The 17,001-nt window shown below is 41.2% G+C and overlaps 3 protein-coding genes and 1 long non-coding RNA gene across 5 annotated transcripts in view; 2 read left to right on the top strand and 2 right to left on the bottom strand.

The window, feature by feature from the left end:
- Positions 1–1,559: 1,559 nt before the first annotated feature.
- On the bottom strand, positions 1,560–4,187 carry LOC115576425 (uncharacterized). Its single transcript, XR_003982840.1, has 3 exons — positions 3,799–4,187; positions 3,346–3,381; positions 1,560–2,724 (listed from the first exon to the last, which is right to left on the bottom strand). It is a non-coding gene; the product is annotated as an uncharacterized LOC115576425 (long non-coding RNA).
- A 251-nt stretch (positions 4,188–4,438) lies between these two features.
- Positions 4,439–8,356, top strand: LOC115576422 (cytochrome P450 2K1-like). Its single transcript, XM_030409020.1, has 9 exons — positions 4,439–4,636; positions 4,779–4,941; positions 5,027–5,176; positions 5,262–5,422; positions 6,231–6,410; positions 6,489–6,630; positions 6,730–6,914; positions 7,004–7,145; positions 7,247–8,356. The coding sequence occupies exons 1-9, from the start codon at positions 4,439–4,441 to the stop codon at positions 7,432–7,434; spliced, it is 1,509 nt and encodes a 502-aa protein (XP_030264880.1). The 3' UTR covers positions 7,435–8,356.
- A 622-nt stretch (positions 8,357–8,978) lies between these two features.
- LOC115574775 (cytochrome P450 2K1-like) lies at positions 8,979–13,536 on the top strand. The gene is made up of 9 exons (XM_030406379.1): positions 8,979–9,297; positions 9,392–9,554; positions 9,853–10,002; positions 10,261–10,421; positions 11,303–11,482; positions 11,577–11,718; positions 12,349–12,533; positions 12,629–12,770; positions 12,860–13,536. The coding sequence occupies exons 1-9, from the start codon at positions 9,091–9,093 to the stop codon at positions 13,045–13,047; spliced, it is 1,518 nt and encodes a 505-aa protein (XP_030262239.1). The 5' UTR covers positions 8,979–9,090; the 3' UTR covers positions 13,048–13,536.
- Positions 13,537–14,015: 479 nt separating this feature from the next.
- The window catches only part of abca3b (ATP-binding cassette, sub-family A (ABC1), member 3b), a 29,313-nt gene continuing 26,327 nt past the window's right edge, over positions 14,016–17,001 (bottom strand). Inside the window, exons 29-30 of one of the 2 annotated variants that reach the window (XM_030407766.1) lie at positions 16,869–16,942; positions 14,016–16,408 (exon numbers count right to left, since the gene is read on the bottom strand). In XM_030407766.1, the coding sequence (XP_030263626.1) occupies positions 16,277–16,408; positions 16,869–16,942 (206 nt within the window). In that variant the 3' untranslated portion in view covers positions 14,016–16,276. The remainder of the gene's footprint in view (positions 16,409–16,868; positions 16,943–17,001) is intronic. The other variant, XM_030407765.1, reaches the window with a different exon arrangement.

Genomic DNA, 17,001 nt, shown 5'->3' with positions numbered 1-17,001 from the left:
GCACATGACCAGCTTGTAATGTGATCCGGGATTGTTCTGGTTCACTTGACTTTTAAAACTGATCTCACTCGGGAGGATGTGCCAGGAGAAGACGGGAAACGGTTCTGAATGAAATCAGTGTCTTCTGGCAGATATTACTACGAGTCACGAACCTTTTCTCTTAGCAACTGTGATACAAACAATTAAGAGCATGTTTAAAGTTTAACATTTAATTTTGACAGAGGGCTCGGTGTCCTTTTTACAAACTTGGGCCAAAAATCATCTATTTTTAATCGTATTGAGGAGATTCAGTTGTTATGTCTGTTATCCTGATGTTTCCGGCAGATGATAGGACTGTTCCTGCTTAACAGCACGTTGAGACTTTCATGTTCACATTGCAAAGTCGACCTGGCTCTTCTCTTGGTTGTGTTTTTTGCCAATAAACAATGTTCTTATGACATGTGAGGTTGCGGAAACATAACAGTGCCAAAGCTCTTAGACTGAAATAATTTACTAGTTTGAACTTTCCCAAATGTCTTTGCACGTGTCCACCCAGGATCCAGCCTCTGTCAGATGCCCTCAGTGACCTCTACAGGCAGTTCAACACCCTAAAAGACGAGCTGGGAAAGCTCACGTCAAAGTTCGACAGCGTGGAGGGTTTTGTGGACGACCTCAAGGCTGGCAGATTCACTCCACCTCAGCGGCCTGTGCAGAGGTTTCCTCCGGGCATTGGTCTGAGGTCTCCACTGCGAGCACAGATGAGGGCTCCAGTCAGGGGGATCATCAAGGTGCCGCCGCTGATCAGAGCGAGGAGGAGAGGGCCGCAGAGATCTTAGACCTGTTGCCTGCCAGCTTTTTTCTTTTGTCAGTGCTGATGTATAAACAAGAGTTGATGTTTGTATTCTATTATTTCAGAAGAAGATGATTTGTCTATATGACTTTATCGACGAGTGTGATGTGAGAATAGGTCACATAAATAAGACTGATGCATGGTGTGGAATATTTCGCTGTACAAAGTCACTTTCAACCACAAGGTGGCACCATTTATCAGACGATCTTGTCATCCTGCTGCTCCACGTCCATTAAAAGCTGGACATTAAAGTTAAACTCTCGCCAAAATGCAACCAAGGCTTTTTTTTTTTGTGAATGTATATGAGTGAAACCTTCGTGTAAAAGCATAATTACGACGACAGAGGCACTTTTAAGATTTACCGTATTTTCGTTTTCGGGTCAAACTCATTTTAAATGGGAGTGCTAGGGGCAAATAAGCGATAGCATCAAAATCGATATTTTTAAAACACTAAGAAGGCTTGACACAACATGAAACTTTTTTATTTTTTATTTTTCTCTTATTAAAAAGGGGCACTATGTAGTTTTGGAGAAGAAATTCAGACTCAGAATTATAATAGTCACAATACTGATGAGGGCATGATAAAAAAAATCAAAAGCACATTTATTCTCTCCTTAACTGAATAAACAAGTTGTTCTCAGGGGAAATAAGGTCCACAGAACACTGTTTGAAACTAGAGAGGTGGCAGGGTCCGCCATATATAAACATAGTGAAACAGTATGAAACTGCATTTTCCTTTAAGTTCGGTTTGTTTATTGAAATTTATTCAATCATCGAAACAAAGGGTTTATTTATTCGGTTTGTTTAGCCATAAAAATAAAAAAAATCAGTCATGTCCTGTTTATGATACTCGTTTGTATACTTTGATAGTACTTTGTATTTTTTACTCAAATAATTATTAAAGAAATAGATTCATGTGCAACTTACATTCATTAGCATTTGGTACGCTATCATTGTTTTATGATGATGAATGAAGAATGGAAAGATGATTGAGTTATTGGCAGTCGTTACGTTGATTGCAGTTATTACATCACTGACTGCTACAAGACATTAAATGAAACCCACTACACAGCCAATTTAAAATCCATATTCTGTCACAGTCTTTGTGGGTAACTAAGATCCTTATTAACACGAACAACAGGGTTGAAGTGACTCAGCACTTACAACGCACTTCAGACAGCAGCAAGAGGATCAAAGTCTCGAAAAGAAAAAGACAAAATCCAAAAGCAAAAATGAGCACACAGTTTTTTTTCCCCCAATCATACATACTACCATACCATGATTGTGGTTTCTCCCTGCCAGTAGGTTAAATGTTAACATTGCAATAAAAAACCCAAATGAACCTGAACCTGTACTGAAGAGGTTTCATTGGATTGGTGAAGGCCCCTAAAAAAAAGGCAGGACTATAGTCTGCAAAACCACCCAGATATCACCCCACCCAGTACCACAGGAAGTACGCTTCAGTGGCGTCTACTTCTTATAGCCAAGTATCATTTTCAAGGTGCAAAAATACATCTGCATCTTTGTCCAAGTTGGTAGTCCTCCCATGAAACTGGAGTTAAAAGGTGCTTCTCGTATTCATCAGATTTAACGCCTGCTTCACATTCAGACCAGGTCCAGGAAGAGCTGAGCAGGGTGGTGGAAAGCCATCAGGTCCAAGTAGAGGACAGGAAGTACCTGCCCTTCACTGACGCTGTGATCCACGAGTCACAAAGGTTGGCCAACATCGTCCTCATGGCTATTCCTCACAAAACCAGCAGAGACGTCACCTTCCAGGGCTTTTACTTTTGGAGTTACAGAGGATGAACTGGATCACACCAGTTGTGGGCTTCACCTTCACCCCCACACCTCATAAACTGTGCGCCGTCTGTCGCCACTGATTGAGAGCACTGCAACTTCAGTAGTAAAGCCAGTAAAGAACAGAAGTGTGTGCAATGAGGTAAATGTAAAAGTAATGCCTGTGATCAATAAAGCCCGGACTACAGACTACACAATATAACATTTCCAAGGGCTTTTTCCATTTGGGCGACGATCTGTTGAACTTGTTTTAAGTCTGTCTATCGGTAATCTACTGCAGGGTTGTTGTTTTTTTTTTTTTTTAAACGTGGGCTTTTAGGGAGTGGCGCCATAAAGAGACAGGAGCTAAAACGGTCACAGCAGATGAAGGGCCGCATAAAGGGCCTTTTGACATCTAGTTGGACCTGTGCTCACAGCCCAGCACCAGGAGCCTGCTGATGCCCTGATCCAGATCTGGAGAGAGATCCCCCCCCCACAGGACACCATCGCCGACTCATCAGGAGCACGGCTCAATGTTGTCTGGAGTGCATACACACTACTTAGTCACATTATTATTAAGTTCGATCAGACTGTGATTCAAAATGATTACTTTAGATTTTGGATCCAGCTCTCAATGGGTTGACAATTTTGGTTTCCAATTTCCATTCAGTTCTCAACAAATTATAGAATGTACATTAGTAAAGATTCTTCCATCAAGTTTGTATTATTACTTCATTTACTTCTGTTGTGGCGGCAATCCTCGAACCTGGTGGACACTGGAAGTAAGGAACGCATTGTGATTAGTTACGTTGAAGACTGAGTGACATTTTTATAGGTATAGGACAAGAATAGGACATATTCACTACAGCCCCTTTATTTTTTCAATCATACTTAATTAATTTAGCCCACTTTGATGTATTGATACTACTACTACTAATAATACTAATAATACTAATAATACTAATAATAGGGGGAAACTAGTTGAGGACCCAAGCACATACACGGGAGGCAGGATGGGGAAAACAAAAAGCGAGTTTTATTTAACAAAAGCTGAAAGATACAAAATCCAGGAGAATGAGAAAAAAAAAGTTGCGAGGACAAAAACAAAGTAGCAACTAAAAGGCTTAAAAAAAGTGCAACAGAAAAGCTCAAGGTCAAATCAAACGAGAAACAAGAAATAATACCAAACATACCAATGTGGGGGACACAGGAGGAGGGACTGGAGAAAACAGTAGAGAACATCATGGAGAGACGAACAGATGCGGACGGATGACGGAACAAACTGACAAACACATGAGGGAGAACAAAGACCATATACACACAGGGACGCTGACGAGGGGATCAGGTACAGGTGAGGTGGGTGAAGAGGGAAGAGGACAGGTGAGCTAATGAAGGGGAAAACACAGAGAGGGAAAAGAACACAGGAGAGACTCAAAAGCAAGAAGAGACACACAAGGGCACGGTTTTAAAATAAAACCGGAAATGAAACAGTAAAACCCAGGATCAAGGTAAAAGGTTTGGTATTTAGGTATCAGTTTACTCCCAACTGTATCCGTAATCCTGGTGCACGGCTCTGTCTTTGTCAAGCAGCAAAACTGGTTTATTTGGTTTCTGCCTGCTAGTAGGTTAAATGTTAATGGCACAATATAAACCCCAAATGAACCTGAACCTGTACTGAAGAGGTTTCATTGGATTGGTGAAGGTCCAGAAAAGAAGGCGGGACTACAGTCTGCAAGCAAACACACTCTTTACTGAGATGCCCTTTGTAACTCACTGTGAGGGACAGCTGTTCAGCAAAAAACATTTGTTTGGCTCCGAGGTGTCTCCAGCATCATGTTGGAAGATCTTTTCCAGTCCACCACCTCAGTCTCCCTGCTGGTGGCCATTGTGGGCCTGCTGGTCTTGCATCTTCTTTACTCCAGCTTCAGCTCCTACAACGAGAGAAGGGAGCCTCCAGGACCAAAACCTCTCCCCCTGCTTGGTAACCTGCTTCAGGTGGATCTCAAGAGGCTCGACAGTTGTCTTTGTGAGGTCAGAAAACAAGTTGTTGTTCGTTGATAGAAGACAGTTTAATTAGCATTTTAGTAATCATAGTACTTAGAGTAAGAGTCAATACATTTCATTTGTTATCTCAGAATGAGAGTCTAACTTTTACCTGCCTCCATCTTTGTAGCTGTCCAAAACTTATGGACCAGTGTTCACAGTCTACTTTGGACTAAAGAAGGTGGTGGTGCTGGCAGGACACGGGACAGTCAAACAGGCTCTGGTCAACCATGCTGAAGAGTTTGGAGACAGGGAGGTTACTCCCATATTCTATGATTTCAACCAAGGACACGGTGAGAAAACGTCTTAAGAGTGGTTGTTTTTTTTTCGTACCTTGCTTTTGGTCTTGTCTAAACGAGTCACCGCTTTTGTCCTCAGGCATCATTTTTTCCAACGGCGACACGTGGAAAGAAATGAGGCGTTTTGCTCTCACCACGATGAGAGACTTTGGGATGGGCAAAAGGATTACTGAAGGGAAAATAATCGAGGAATGTCACTACCTGATTGAACAATTTGAAGAATATGAAGGTAACATTATCTCCATGAGAGCGCACCTTAGCGATACCTTATAGTCTCTGTCTAACTCTTGTCCGAAACTGTTTCTTTCTCTCAGGCAAAGCCTTCAACAACACCCAATCAATCAGCTATGCATCTTCAAATATAATATCAGCTATCATGTTCGGAAAGAGGTTCGAATACAAAGACCCTGTCTTCCAAGCCATGGTGGAAAGAGACCACGACACCATCCGTCTGACAGGATCAGCCTCTATCCTGGTACCTGTCAATACTTCTACTACTATAATACTCAAGAGATCAAGTCTTTTGTCCTTGTAGTTGCAGAAATATTAGGTAAAACTCTGCAATATGTAAAAACTGGTCAAATTCATACTCAGAAGGGTAGCATATCACCAGAGTAACCGCTAACTGCTGCTCACTGTAGCTGCCTTTAGCTAGTTAACTCAGTTAGCCATGCAGCTAGTGGTTCAGACTGGGAGCTCAGGGATCCGAGTGTTAGTGTTTGTACCACTAGCACAGGAGCTTTAATGCAGGGCCAGGGCTAGCTGGTTAGCATGCTAACTAAGGTAGATATCTCTGCAACACAATACATAAAATGACAAAATTGCTATTTAAATCATTCTGTTGACAATTTAGTAAATTTTGAATGTTTTCAACTGTAATTTTTATGTATTTTCCCTTTCTAATGGCCCATATAATTTATGATACGTTTTCTGAGGAGGACTCTCTATTTTCACTCTAAGCAACATGATTTACTTACCTGTGCATTTTAATCCAATCCAGGTTAATATTTGTTTATTAGAAACTTTATTCTGTTTATTTTTTTTTTGTTTGGACAGATTTGGCATTGACCAAACAAGTCTCTGGGTCAGTTATCCACTTTGATAGGTATAAACTGAACACTTTCTCTGTTTCATTACACGTAATAACGCCCTTTAATTATTACAAATGTGCATAGATGTTTCTGGAAAATGTCTACAATCATCACAACATGATAATGAAAAAAATAATAACCAGGTGAGGTTCAACAGTTATCGTATGCTGTTATTATTGGGTTCCATTGCAGTTGTACAACATGTTTCCCTGGCTGCGCCCTTTTCTTAAAAACTGGAGGGATATAATGAAGAACGTGGAGGGAAACAAGCAGGACTTAAGAAGCCTCATAGCAGAGCTGAAGGAGACCCTGAACCCGGAGATGTGCCGATGCTTCGTTGACGCATTCCTGACCCGTCAGCGTGATCTGGAGGTGAGGTGTCCCAGCTGCAGTGAATTCTCTCCTTTAAATAATTAAGTATAATCCATCTTTTTTTGCATTCTATACAAGGAGTCTGAAATCAAGGATTCACTCTATCAAGATGACAACCTGCTCTACAGTGTGATGAATCTGTTTGCAGCTGGAACTGACACCACAGGAAGTACGCTTCAGTGGTGTCTACTTCTCATGGCCAAGTATCCTCATTTTCAAGGTGCAAAAATACATCTGCATCTTTGTCTAAGTTGGTAGTTCTCACCCAAAGTTGCATCTCGTATTTATCAGATTTAAAGCCTGTTTAACGTGCATTCAGACCAGGTCCAGGAGGAGCTGAGCAGGGTGGTGGGAAGCCGTCAGATCCGAGTAGAGGACAGGAAAAACCTGCCCTTCACTGACGCTGTGATCCACGAGTCACAAAGGTTGGCCAACATCGTCCCCATGGCTATTCCTCACAAAACCAGCAGAGACGTCACCTTCCAGGGCTATTTTATCAAAGGGGTCAGTTGCACGTGTCAGTCTAAATCAACACATTTATTGTGCTTCTCTGAAAACACTTGAGAGCAGTGCTTTGGTTCCTTCGCCTACAGGGGACGACTGTGTTTCCTCTCCTTACTTCTGTCCTGTATGATGAGAGCGAGTGGGAGAGCCCGCACACCTTCAACCCTTCACACTTCCTGGATGAGGACGGTAAATTCATCAGGAGAGATGCTTTCATGCCCTTTTCAGCAGGTAAAATAGCTTAATTAGCTTGTTCTCTGTAGATTTAATGTAGATGTAGTTTAACAATTTGAAGATATGGTCCCGATTTTGCAACTTGTTTGTTCTTGCAGGTCGCAGGGCTTGTCTCGGAGAAAGTCTGGCCAGGATGGAGCTCTTTCTCTTCTTCACCTCTCTCCTCCAGCGCTTTCGTTTCACTCCTCCACCCGGAGTCACAGAGGATGACCTGGATCTCACACCAGTTGTGGGCTTCACCTTCACCCCCACACCTCATGAACTGTGCGCCGTCAGTCGCCACTGATCGAGAGCACTGCAACTTCAGTAGTAACGTCCAAGTACAGAAATGTGTGTAATGAGATAAATGTAATGTCCGTCTGTACCAAACGTGGGCTTTTAGAGAGGGGCACCATAAAGAGACAGGAGCTAAAACAGCCACAGAGGATGAAGGGCTGCAAAAAGGGCCACTATATGATGCATAAGCAATTTTTGAACTGTCAGTCACGCAAAGCTAATTTTGTGGAGTCGCCGAATACAAATATAGAGCGGGAAAGGAGAATATTATGTTGCTTTTAACAAAACAAATCAAATTGCGTCCATGATGTACCATACAAACATTTTGCTGTATTGAAATGGAAATGACTGATGTTCATATGCCTGATGCCTCATTTAAGTTAGACCCAGCTTTACCTACCTATACATTTAACTAGTTTGGTTTACTACTACTGTTACAATGACTAGTAATAATTATATGTTAATGTTTAAATGGAATCATATTAAAGAACATGTATACCTATCGGGATCACTTTGCTCCCAACAGAACTCTTGTATTCATTCTAGTAATATGCAGTTTTTGTCTTTGTCAAACACCAAAACTGGTTGTAGCGCGGGTGTGTTTTGATAGGGACTTCTGGCTTCTGCTCATGTTTACTGACAGGAGGCGGGTTCAGAGGTTAATCTGAACTTTTGTGTATTTTTTCTGACGTGTTCTGTTGTTTTATTCGTGTTTGGTTTAGTCTCATTCGACGACTTCTCTATTCCATCAGTTGCAACAGGCTATACATCACATGAAACTAACTGTTACCTAGAATAAAATTATGCATTTGCAAGGTTTGAACATTGTTGGAAACATCTGGGATAATGTAAGTAGGCTACACAGCTCAACAAAATATATAACAGAGGCCTAGTCGTTTATAACATTTTAATGCAGAATATTTGATCTTTAACTCAAACCATCTTTTCCAAAGCCTGATCTAGTACTTTTGTAAGAAGGACACAATAAATAAATATAAAGCATAAGATAAATTTGACATGTTGTTTTTGTTTCATTATTTATTAGATTAGGTCTTTTCTTTCAGATTCAGAATACTTTATTAATCCCCCGGGGGGGAATTGTTTTTGTATCAGATGCTCCATGCAAAGTAAAAATAGAAATATAGGATGAATAAAAATATAGCATGAATAGTTAAGACACAAAGTATTATTCTTGAATTACTGATGAATTTAAACTTATCGTGTGGGGCGACATTTCCAGGACAAGCCTTCATGTTGAGCTCTGCAGACATTCACTATATTAACAGGCCAAACAGGTCTGCAAGTACTGCTGGTAAAGACATGTACAACTATGTAGACACCAAACTACTGTTAACCGATACAGGTGACCTACATTTTAACCTATAATTATCTGTACCTGGAATCACAGATGCAATGGCATTAACACTGCAGTCTAAAAGCCTGTTGTTTAAGGTTTACTGAACAAAATGAAAGGTAAAACCTTTTTGTGTTCCTACATGACTTGCCTCACTCATGTGACTTGGCTCTCCGAGGGGCCCAGAGGGGCGGGGAGACAATTAGTAACCCTGTAACACAGCTAGGAGCACATAACGATTTGTTGACAGAGTGAGAGCACAGCGATCTAGTAGCAAGGCTCAGTCAGATACCAGCGTCAACAGCAGCAAAAATGTCTCTTTTGGAGGATTTTGTTATCTTTCTCTTCTCCACTCCCACCACTCTGTTGGGGACTGTTGTTCTCCTGCTCATCATCCGCCTTCTTTCCAATGGTTTCATCAGCCAGAAAACCGAGGAGCCTCCAGGACCGTGGCCTCTTCCCCTGCTTGGCAACCTGATGCAGCTTGACCTCAAGAGACCCTACAAAACCCTCTGCCAGGTGAGTTTAGCACTCCTGACACACAGCAACGCCGTATTGTAAACATGCCGATCTATCCCCGACATATTCTGCAAAATTGTCTGTTTCTTTCCAGCTCTCAAAAAAATATGGGTCTGTATTTACGGTGTACTTTGGAACCAATAAAGTGGTGGTGCTGGCTGGATACAAGGCTGTGAAAGAGGCTCTGGTCAGCAACGCAGAGGAGTTTGGAGAAAGGGACATCGCCCCTATCTTTTATGACATTAATGAAGGCCATGGTATGTTCTTCTTTTACATTAATTTTACATATTATCACATTAGCAAAATAATGTAAAGAGTTATATCACAAATAATGTTGTTATTGTCATCTCTTTGATATAACACTGTTTTTATGCCTGTGCGTTGAGATCTGCGTGGGGGCAATTTGACGCATACAACTAGTTATTATCCGTTCCAGCGTTCCATTTTTTACTTCTTCGTTTGTTTTGTCTACATCTGACTCATTGATTAGCACAATTGTCAATGCGGTACACGACAAGTACAGATTGATTTTCCCTCACATGTCATGTTTGATAGGGATTCTGTTTGCTAATGGAGAAGTGTGGAAGGAGATGAGACGTTTTGCCCTCACCACCCTGAGAGACTTTGGGATGGGCAAAAGTTTGGCTGAGGATAAAATCTTGGAGGAATGCCGCCATCTGATCCAAATGTTTGAAGAGCAAAAAGGTATGGAGTCAATATATGGAGTGAAAATTCAAGATACGGTGTTCTGATTGAAAATTACAGATGACTTAAGTGTCTGGTCATGATGCTTAATGATGTTTCCTCCAGGTAGTCTATTTTCCACATCAGGATACAGGCTGTGCTCAAATAACCCAACTTTTTAAAGAAAGATTTTTCATAGCCATGAATAGATTTTCAAGATTTGCACTTTCTGGTGTTGTAGGCTTTATACTTTAATAAGTTGTCACTACCACGTTACAGGGAATCCATTTGATACGACATGTCCGCTCAACTATGCAACATCCAATATCATCTCTGCCATTGTGTATGGAAGTAGGTTTGAATACAGTGACCCAAGATTCAAAAACTTGGTGGCAAGAGCCAACGAGAGCATACGCGTTGCTGGCTCAGCACAAATCCAGGTAAACTTTATATTTGTTTTTTTACTTGGTGCCAATTATTAATGATAGTAAGAAGAAGAAGAAGAAGAATGATAATAAAAATAATGAGTAAGAGAAAGAGTGTCTTGGGAAGTGAGGGTGGGACCTGTTATAAAGATGGCCCTCTCCCCCAGGTCCAGTGTTTAGTCCTGAAGGGGGGGGGGGGCACTTCAGGATGTGGGTGAGAGTGTGCCAGGGGAAGGCGCTCAGTGTGGTGGTGGGAGGGGGAGTTGGGGTTTCTCAAGGATTTTGGAGGATGTTCTGCACAGTAAATACAGATTTGAAGTAATGATTGTGTGGATTAGGGTTTTACAGCTAAGAAGGAACAGGATGATCGGGACAGAGGTGGAAAAAGTTGTTTTTTTTTACATTGAGGTGAACATTGTGGTAAAACAATTACAATATGTTTCAAACAGCACATGAACCTCAGTGTCCTGGGTGAAAGTCCTTGGCTAAAAACCATTTAGTTTTAGCCATTTGATCCCTTTTTTACTCAGTTTCATTGATGGTCCTCTTTTTAGCAACTCATCTTCTTCCTCAGCTTCGATCTCAATCTCAATCATGTCACTGCTATGCAGAAGACACACAGATCTACCTCCCCCTAGAGCCTTATAAATCCAATAGACCTCAATAACTGACTTCACCACAACTCCTGGAGGGCTGAAAACTTTCTTCAGCACAAGTTACTTTGTTTCTATCGCAGCATTTGATCAACTACTGTATCCTTCCTCATCATGCCCCTACCCCTTAGAGTTTGATAAGCAAATCAATCTGATAATAACCACTCATGTGGTGAGACATATAAAATCTATCAGAGGTATTGTCTTCAATAATCTTTGTTGTTTTTTGCTGGTGTGTCACAGGTTTACAATATGTGTCCCAGGCTGTTCAGTTGGATCAAAAATCGGCAGAAAATGTTAAATAATCGTGACACGTCTGTCAAAGATGTCAAAGATTTGATCAAGCATCTGAAAGAGACGCTGAACCCTAACATGTGCAGAGGACTCGTGGACTGTTTTTTGATTCGGCAGCAGAAAGAAGAGGTAAGACTTTTGATCTTTTGTGTTTCTCAGCTCCGGCATCAACAACAATGTTCCACATGTCTATTTTATAATATGTGGTTGTTCTTCCCCTTAGGAATCTTCTGTCACGGACTCTCACTTCAATGAAACGAACTTGATATACACAGTGACCAACCTGTTCGGAGCCGGTACTGACACTACAGCAGGGACATTGAGATGGGGTTTGCTGCTCATGGCCAAAAATCCACATGTACAAGGTGAGATGAGAGAGGAGGCTTGTTAATATATGTTTTTCCCTCTCCTCCTTGCACAACCGTGATATTGACTTGTGGTATGGATAGAAATTCTTCAACGGCTTTTGGATTGCCACGACTTTGGTTATCTTTTAACCTTTGTCTTAAAGTTTGGTTAATGACTGATGTGATGGCGTAAGTATGAATACGCCAAGGGGAGAGGCAATTAGTTTAAACAGAGCCATCTTGGCCTGGAGAGGTCAGTCTTGGTTTGGTTACAGAGGAAATACCATCCATTGAGGTCTCAGACTGCAAATTGGATTGATTCTATTTTTTTATTTCTTTTGTCTGTTTCTGCCTGGAATATACTGAGTTATCGACAAACTCAATTTTCAGTGCTATTTGATAATTTTGTAAAGTTTATAAAAAAAAATGGACCGTTCTTATATTTACCGTTGTTTTTTAATGTTAGCATGCTAAGCTAAAGTGGTGAACAAGGTAAACCTGCTCAACTTCGCCATGTTGGTCGATGTACATTAGCATTTATCTCAAAGCTAAAACTGTGCCAAAGAGCAGCTTCACAGAGCTGCCTTGACCCTTAACCTTGTTAGAATGAATGCAGACAGTTTGAATCTATTATTTGTGTGTGTTCAGACCAGGTTCAAGAGGAGCTGAGCAGGGTGGTAGGGAGCCGTCACGTCCGGGTAGAGGACAGGAAGAATCTGCCGTACATCGACGCCGTCATCCATGAGATACAGAGACTGGCCAACGTTGTTCCAATGGCTATTCCTCATAAAACCAGCCGAGACGTCACCTTCCAGGGCTACTTTATCAAAAAGGTTGGGCGCTTAAGAAATTGGGAATACTTTAAATTTTCATTCCGAGTTTTCAAAGATACCCTAACCCTAACCCTGCTCTTGTCCCTCGCCTACAGGGGACGACTGTGTTTCCTCTTCTGACTTCAGTCCTGTATGATGAGAGCGAGTGGGAGAGCCCGCACACCTTCAACCCTTCACACTTCCTGGATAAGGATGGTAAATTCATCAGGAGAGACGCTTTCATGCCCTTCTCTGCAGGTACACCAACTTAATTAACTTGTTCTCTTACAGATATTTTAACAATTGTGAAGATAGGATCCAGATTTTGCAACTCTTCATTCTTGCAGGTCGCAGGGTGTGTCTCGGAGAAAGTCTGGCCAGAATGGAGGTCTTTCTCTCCTTCGCCTCCCTCCTCCAGCGCTTTCGTTTCACTCCTCCACCCGGAGTTACCGAGGAGGAGCTGGATCTCACACCCGCTGTGGGCTTCACCGCCATCCCTTCACCTCATAAGCTCTGTGCCGTGAGTCGCCAGTGAAGAAGGGTTTGGTTTCTCATGCTGCAAGACGTAGCGAAAAATCGTGCCATTTCAATAACTTTCACTCATGCTTTAGATTAGAAATGTTTAGAACCTGTTAAAAGATTTAGTCAGTAACATAATCCAAGTATCACAGTATTAAAGTAATGTCACCTGGTTACTTTGAATATATTTAGATTACCTCAGTGGCAAAAATACATAATTAAAATCAGGAAGATGACTTCTGTTTAATCTTAATGAATGTGTGTGATCTGAAACAGTACAGAGAGAGTAAGGAGCGATGTAAAACTGTAATCTTGTTCATAATCGTCTTTTTTAATGAATGTGTCTGTAATATTATTACATCTTTTTTTCTGTAACTCTAATGGAATACAGTTACCCTTTCTTGCATCCTTATTACATGTTAACAGTACATGTATTCGGTTGATTCCAAAGCCTGCTATTATATATTTTATACCTTACAAAAATAAAGGGATCTTTGATTTTGCACAGAGTGCTCTCCGTTATTCCTAGAGGAATACTCAATAATACTAGAATGACTTTCTTCGGTGTTTTTCTGATGGAAAAAGACAAAAGTTAAAGTGATGCAGAGGATTTACTAAACCAAAAATATAAGCCTGCTAAAACACTTCTTTAAACGTGATGATTTGGCCAGTTGACAGTCAGCCAGATAACAAAGATTTGTCCTAGCTGCCATATTTTTGTGCACACAATGAGCGAAGGGTTATCACAAAAAAATGACACAAAAATTATACCTTCACACGAATCAGAAGCCCAAACACAATTGCAATTGATCGTACTCCTCACAGAGCTAACATTCCTGTGGGGGGATGGCATAGAGGCCGCTGCACGGAGGAAAAAGGCTGAAGCACTCTGATCTTGCTTTGTCGGTTAGTAACGCCACAGCAGATCAACACCTACCTGTATAATCAAAGGTGTGACGTGCCACTTGGAAAAATGAGACCAGGTTGTTATTCACCTCCATTTGCATAGAGCATTATTTAATTTAAAAAGAATAGCGATACATATACAGTTGACAAGGTCAGTTGGTACAGTACAGTACACAATCACAATGATGTAAATTCCCTTTTTTTATATATATACGGTACACTGTATTTCAGCACAACTCAAAACCTTCAATTATCAGCAGCGCAAACCTTTTCACTGTTCCTCAAACGACGTATCCAACATTGCAGTTGATTCAAGTCATACAAGTAATGAGACAAAAATTGTGCAATTAAACAAACAAATGTAACAAAAAGTCAAAATTAAGATCAATAAGCCACATGTCCGTGTCTTTCTGGAATGTCAGTCTCTACTTTTTTTTTTTTTTTGCCCTCACACACATCTGGTGACATGAAGACAGTGCCGTAAATCACATATAGTCGTTAACAAAGCTGATTACTGAGTGCTTTTTCACTTTTCGTGTAAGACAGTAAATACATTCATCGCACTCCTGTGAAGCCAGAGTGATACTTTCGACAGTCGGAATGTCATTTGCTCGGCCAATTCACCCTGGATTATAATATTGATCTCCACCGTGGTTAAAAAGCAGGAAAACTGAGAATACATTTCTCATCAATATGTGTGGGAATTTTTTGCCCGCCCCCTCGGAAACTGCATGATGTTATTCAATATATTCCTACAGAATAAACAAATGTTTTTGACAAGTTCTCTGGCTCAGGGGAATGTGATTGATTCAGGTTCATAGTAGCACATCCAAATGACGGAGGAACAAACATTGCGCTGATCATTCTTCCTCAAAAAGGCATCACATGAGGACTTGTGTTTAACCATCCAAACCACTGCTGGGCCTTTTTATCGCATTCCCTGGTGTTCCCTGAAGGAGCATCTCTAGAGAGTCTGTCCGCTGCACATTAACAATCTCTTGGTTTTTTTGGACATTTAAGGACTATCATACCGTTGTTTTGATATAGACGGAATTGAATTCAGGACACGCGTGTTGCCATACACTCTCGCACACACTCACACATTTATAAACACTCACACACACAGGTGTACCGAGTAATGCAGAGACATAAGAAAAAAAAAAATGTACAAAAACACCTTAAAGAGGTCATTGGGGTCTTGTTGTTTTAGGCCCAAATAAACCACATGCAGTCAGAAACTTAAAAGTCAAGACCTCCCATTTTTACTGCATTACACACCAATCATGATTTCTATCTAAACAGCTTCTGTCAAAGCTTTAATGGCTGGATATTCACATGGGAGCACACTGTTACTATTACTGTTACTCGTTTGGCAGCAAAAACAGAATCATTGGTCCACAAGACCTGAACAACTGAGGCATACTAAATACACCCGGACCGGACTACATGTTCTCTGAGGATTAATCCTCAGTAAGGACGGTTCTTCTTCTAGCAGCTCTCTGCTCTCACAGCGTCATGCACTCTGTACATCGTATTCTACGCATGCATTCGTTAATGTGCCCAAAACAGTCTTTTAAAAGAGTGTAATCATCTGCTCTGGTCTGAATGAGTAAGTGGGTTTTTTGTTTGTTTTTTTGTACCAAGAACACATCACATTATTTACATCTGGCAACAACATTAAGAGGCTCTTAAGGATAACCAGGCATTTTGTATAGGGCGGTATAAAGAAACAAAGAACCCTCATTTGTTAGATAAGGCGCAAAAGGTGTGCAACGATTTCATAAATGTATCAAATGGAGTGGTTCATTCTCTGATCACACAAAACAGCACAATGTAATCAAGTAATAAAATAAGATCATAAATAACAAAAAGACGAGCAGTACACACACACAAATAAACCCTGTCACACACAATTAAGAGTAGTGGTAGTATCTGATGAGTGGTATCATTGTCTTTGACCTCGCTAATAAAAAGGTGCAATACTCAAGAGTTCATTACTTGGTGTAATCAACATCCCCACACGTCATCATCTCAGTTCTGTCCTCCGTTCTCGTCACAGAACAAAAACAACAACAACGGCATGAATGACCCGACAAAGACACACCGACGTGATGCAGTAGTAGAAATGCTGAAGTTGGATGCGACTGGCCCAGTGTTTGTGTGTGTGTGTGTGTGTGTGTGTATGTTAAAGTTAAGGTAAAAATGGAGCTGGAGATTAACCACGCTCTGCTCCAGCCTGTGTACAACAGCTGCTGTGCAACCGAGGCAAGTCCAGGTACGCAGGTCCAACGCAACCGCAGAAGTGGATGATGGATGGACGGACGGACTCCTCGCTCCGCTCACTTCCTCGCGCTCTCTGTGCAGTGCTGGAACTGGGCAAAACTGAGGAAAACCTGCTCCAGTGATATCTGGCTCACACAGTAGTCTTCGATGCGGTATTTCTCTTTGGCCGCCTCCAAAGTGCCAAACACCTTAGTGGGAGAGGAGAACAGGGATTGAGGGGATATGGAAAAGTGTGACATCAATGCCAAGACCACACATTAAGATACATGCTGCATCTTTTGGGCAGTGTCAGACAAACAAACAGGCCTAAGACTACTTTATTCCTAGGTAATCCTAAACTGATTGATTTGCCAGGGACCGGAATTGATCTGTTTTCAGCACGAATGGCCATGAATCCATCAGACATGGAGCCAGGGTTTTTTTTGTTTCTTTTTTTACCAAAAAGTTACTGTAAACAAACACAGTGATTCGGTCTACGCAATTACATTTTCATTAAGAAAGGTTACAAAAATGTTTGTGTGTCCTGTCAGTTGAAGTTCTGACAAAGAATTCAAAGTAGAGTTACAGTGCGCCACATTATCCACTAGAGGGAGCTCTAATACAGCACAAGTGCAGAGATGTACTGTACTTCTGTATAAAATCACCCACCTGGGCCCAGGTAAGGGTTTTGTCAGTCAGATGGTAGTGCACCATTCCCTGGTGCTCGTCCTTCAGCTGACTTCCTGTAGAGGGAGAAAGTTCACAAAGTTATATTGACTTTATTATTCTTTTACAGTTTCAG

The sequence above is a fragment of the Sparus aurata genome, chromosome 23 (genome assembly GCF_900880675.1).
Source record: "Sparus aurata chromosome 23, fSpaAur1.1, whole genome shotgun sequence".
In the NCBI taxonomy this organism is placed as follows: Eukaryota; Metazoa; Chordata; class Actinopteri; order Spariformes; family Sparidae; genus Sparus; species Sparus aurata.
The sequence above is the reverse complement of the archived record's forward strand: the minus strand, read 5'-3'. Positions and strand labels throughout refer to the sequence as shown.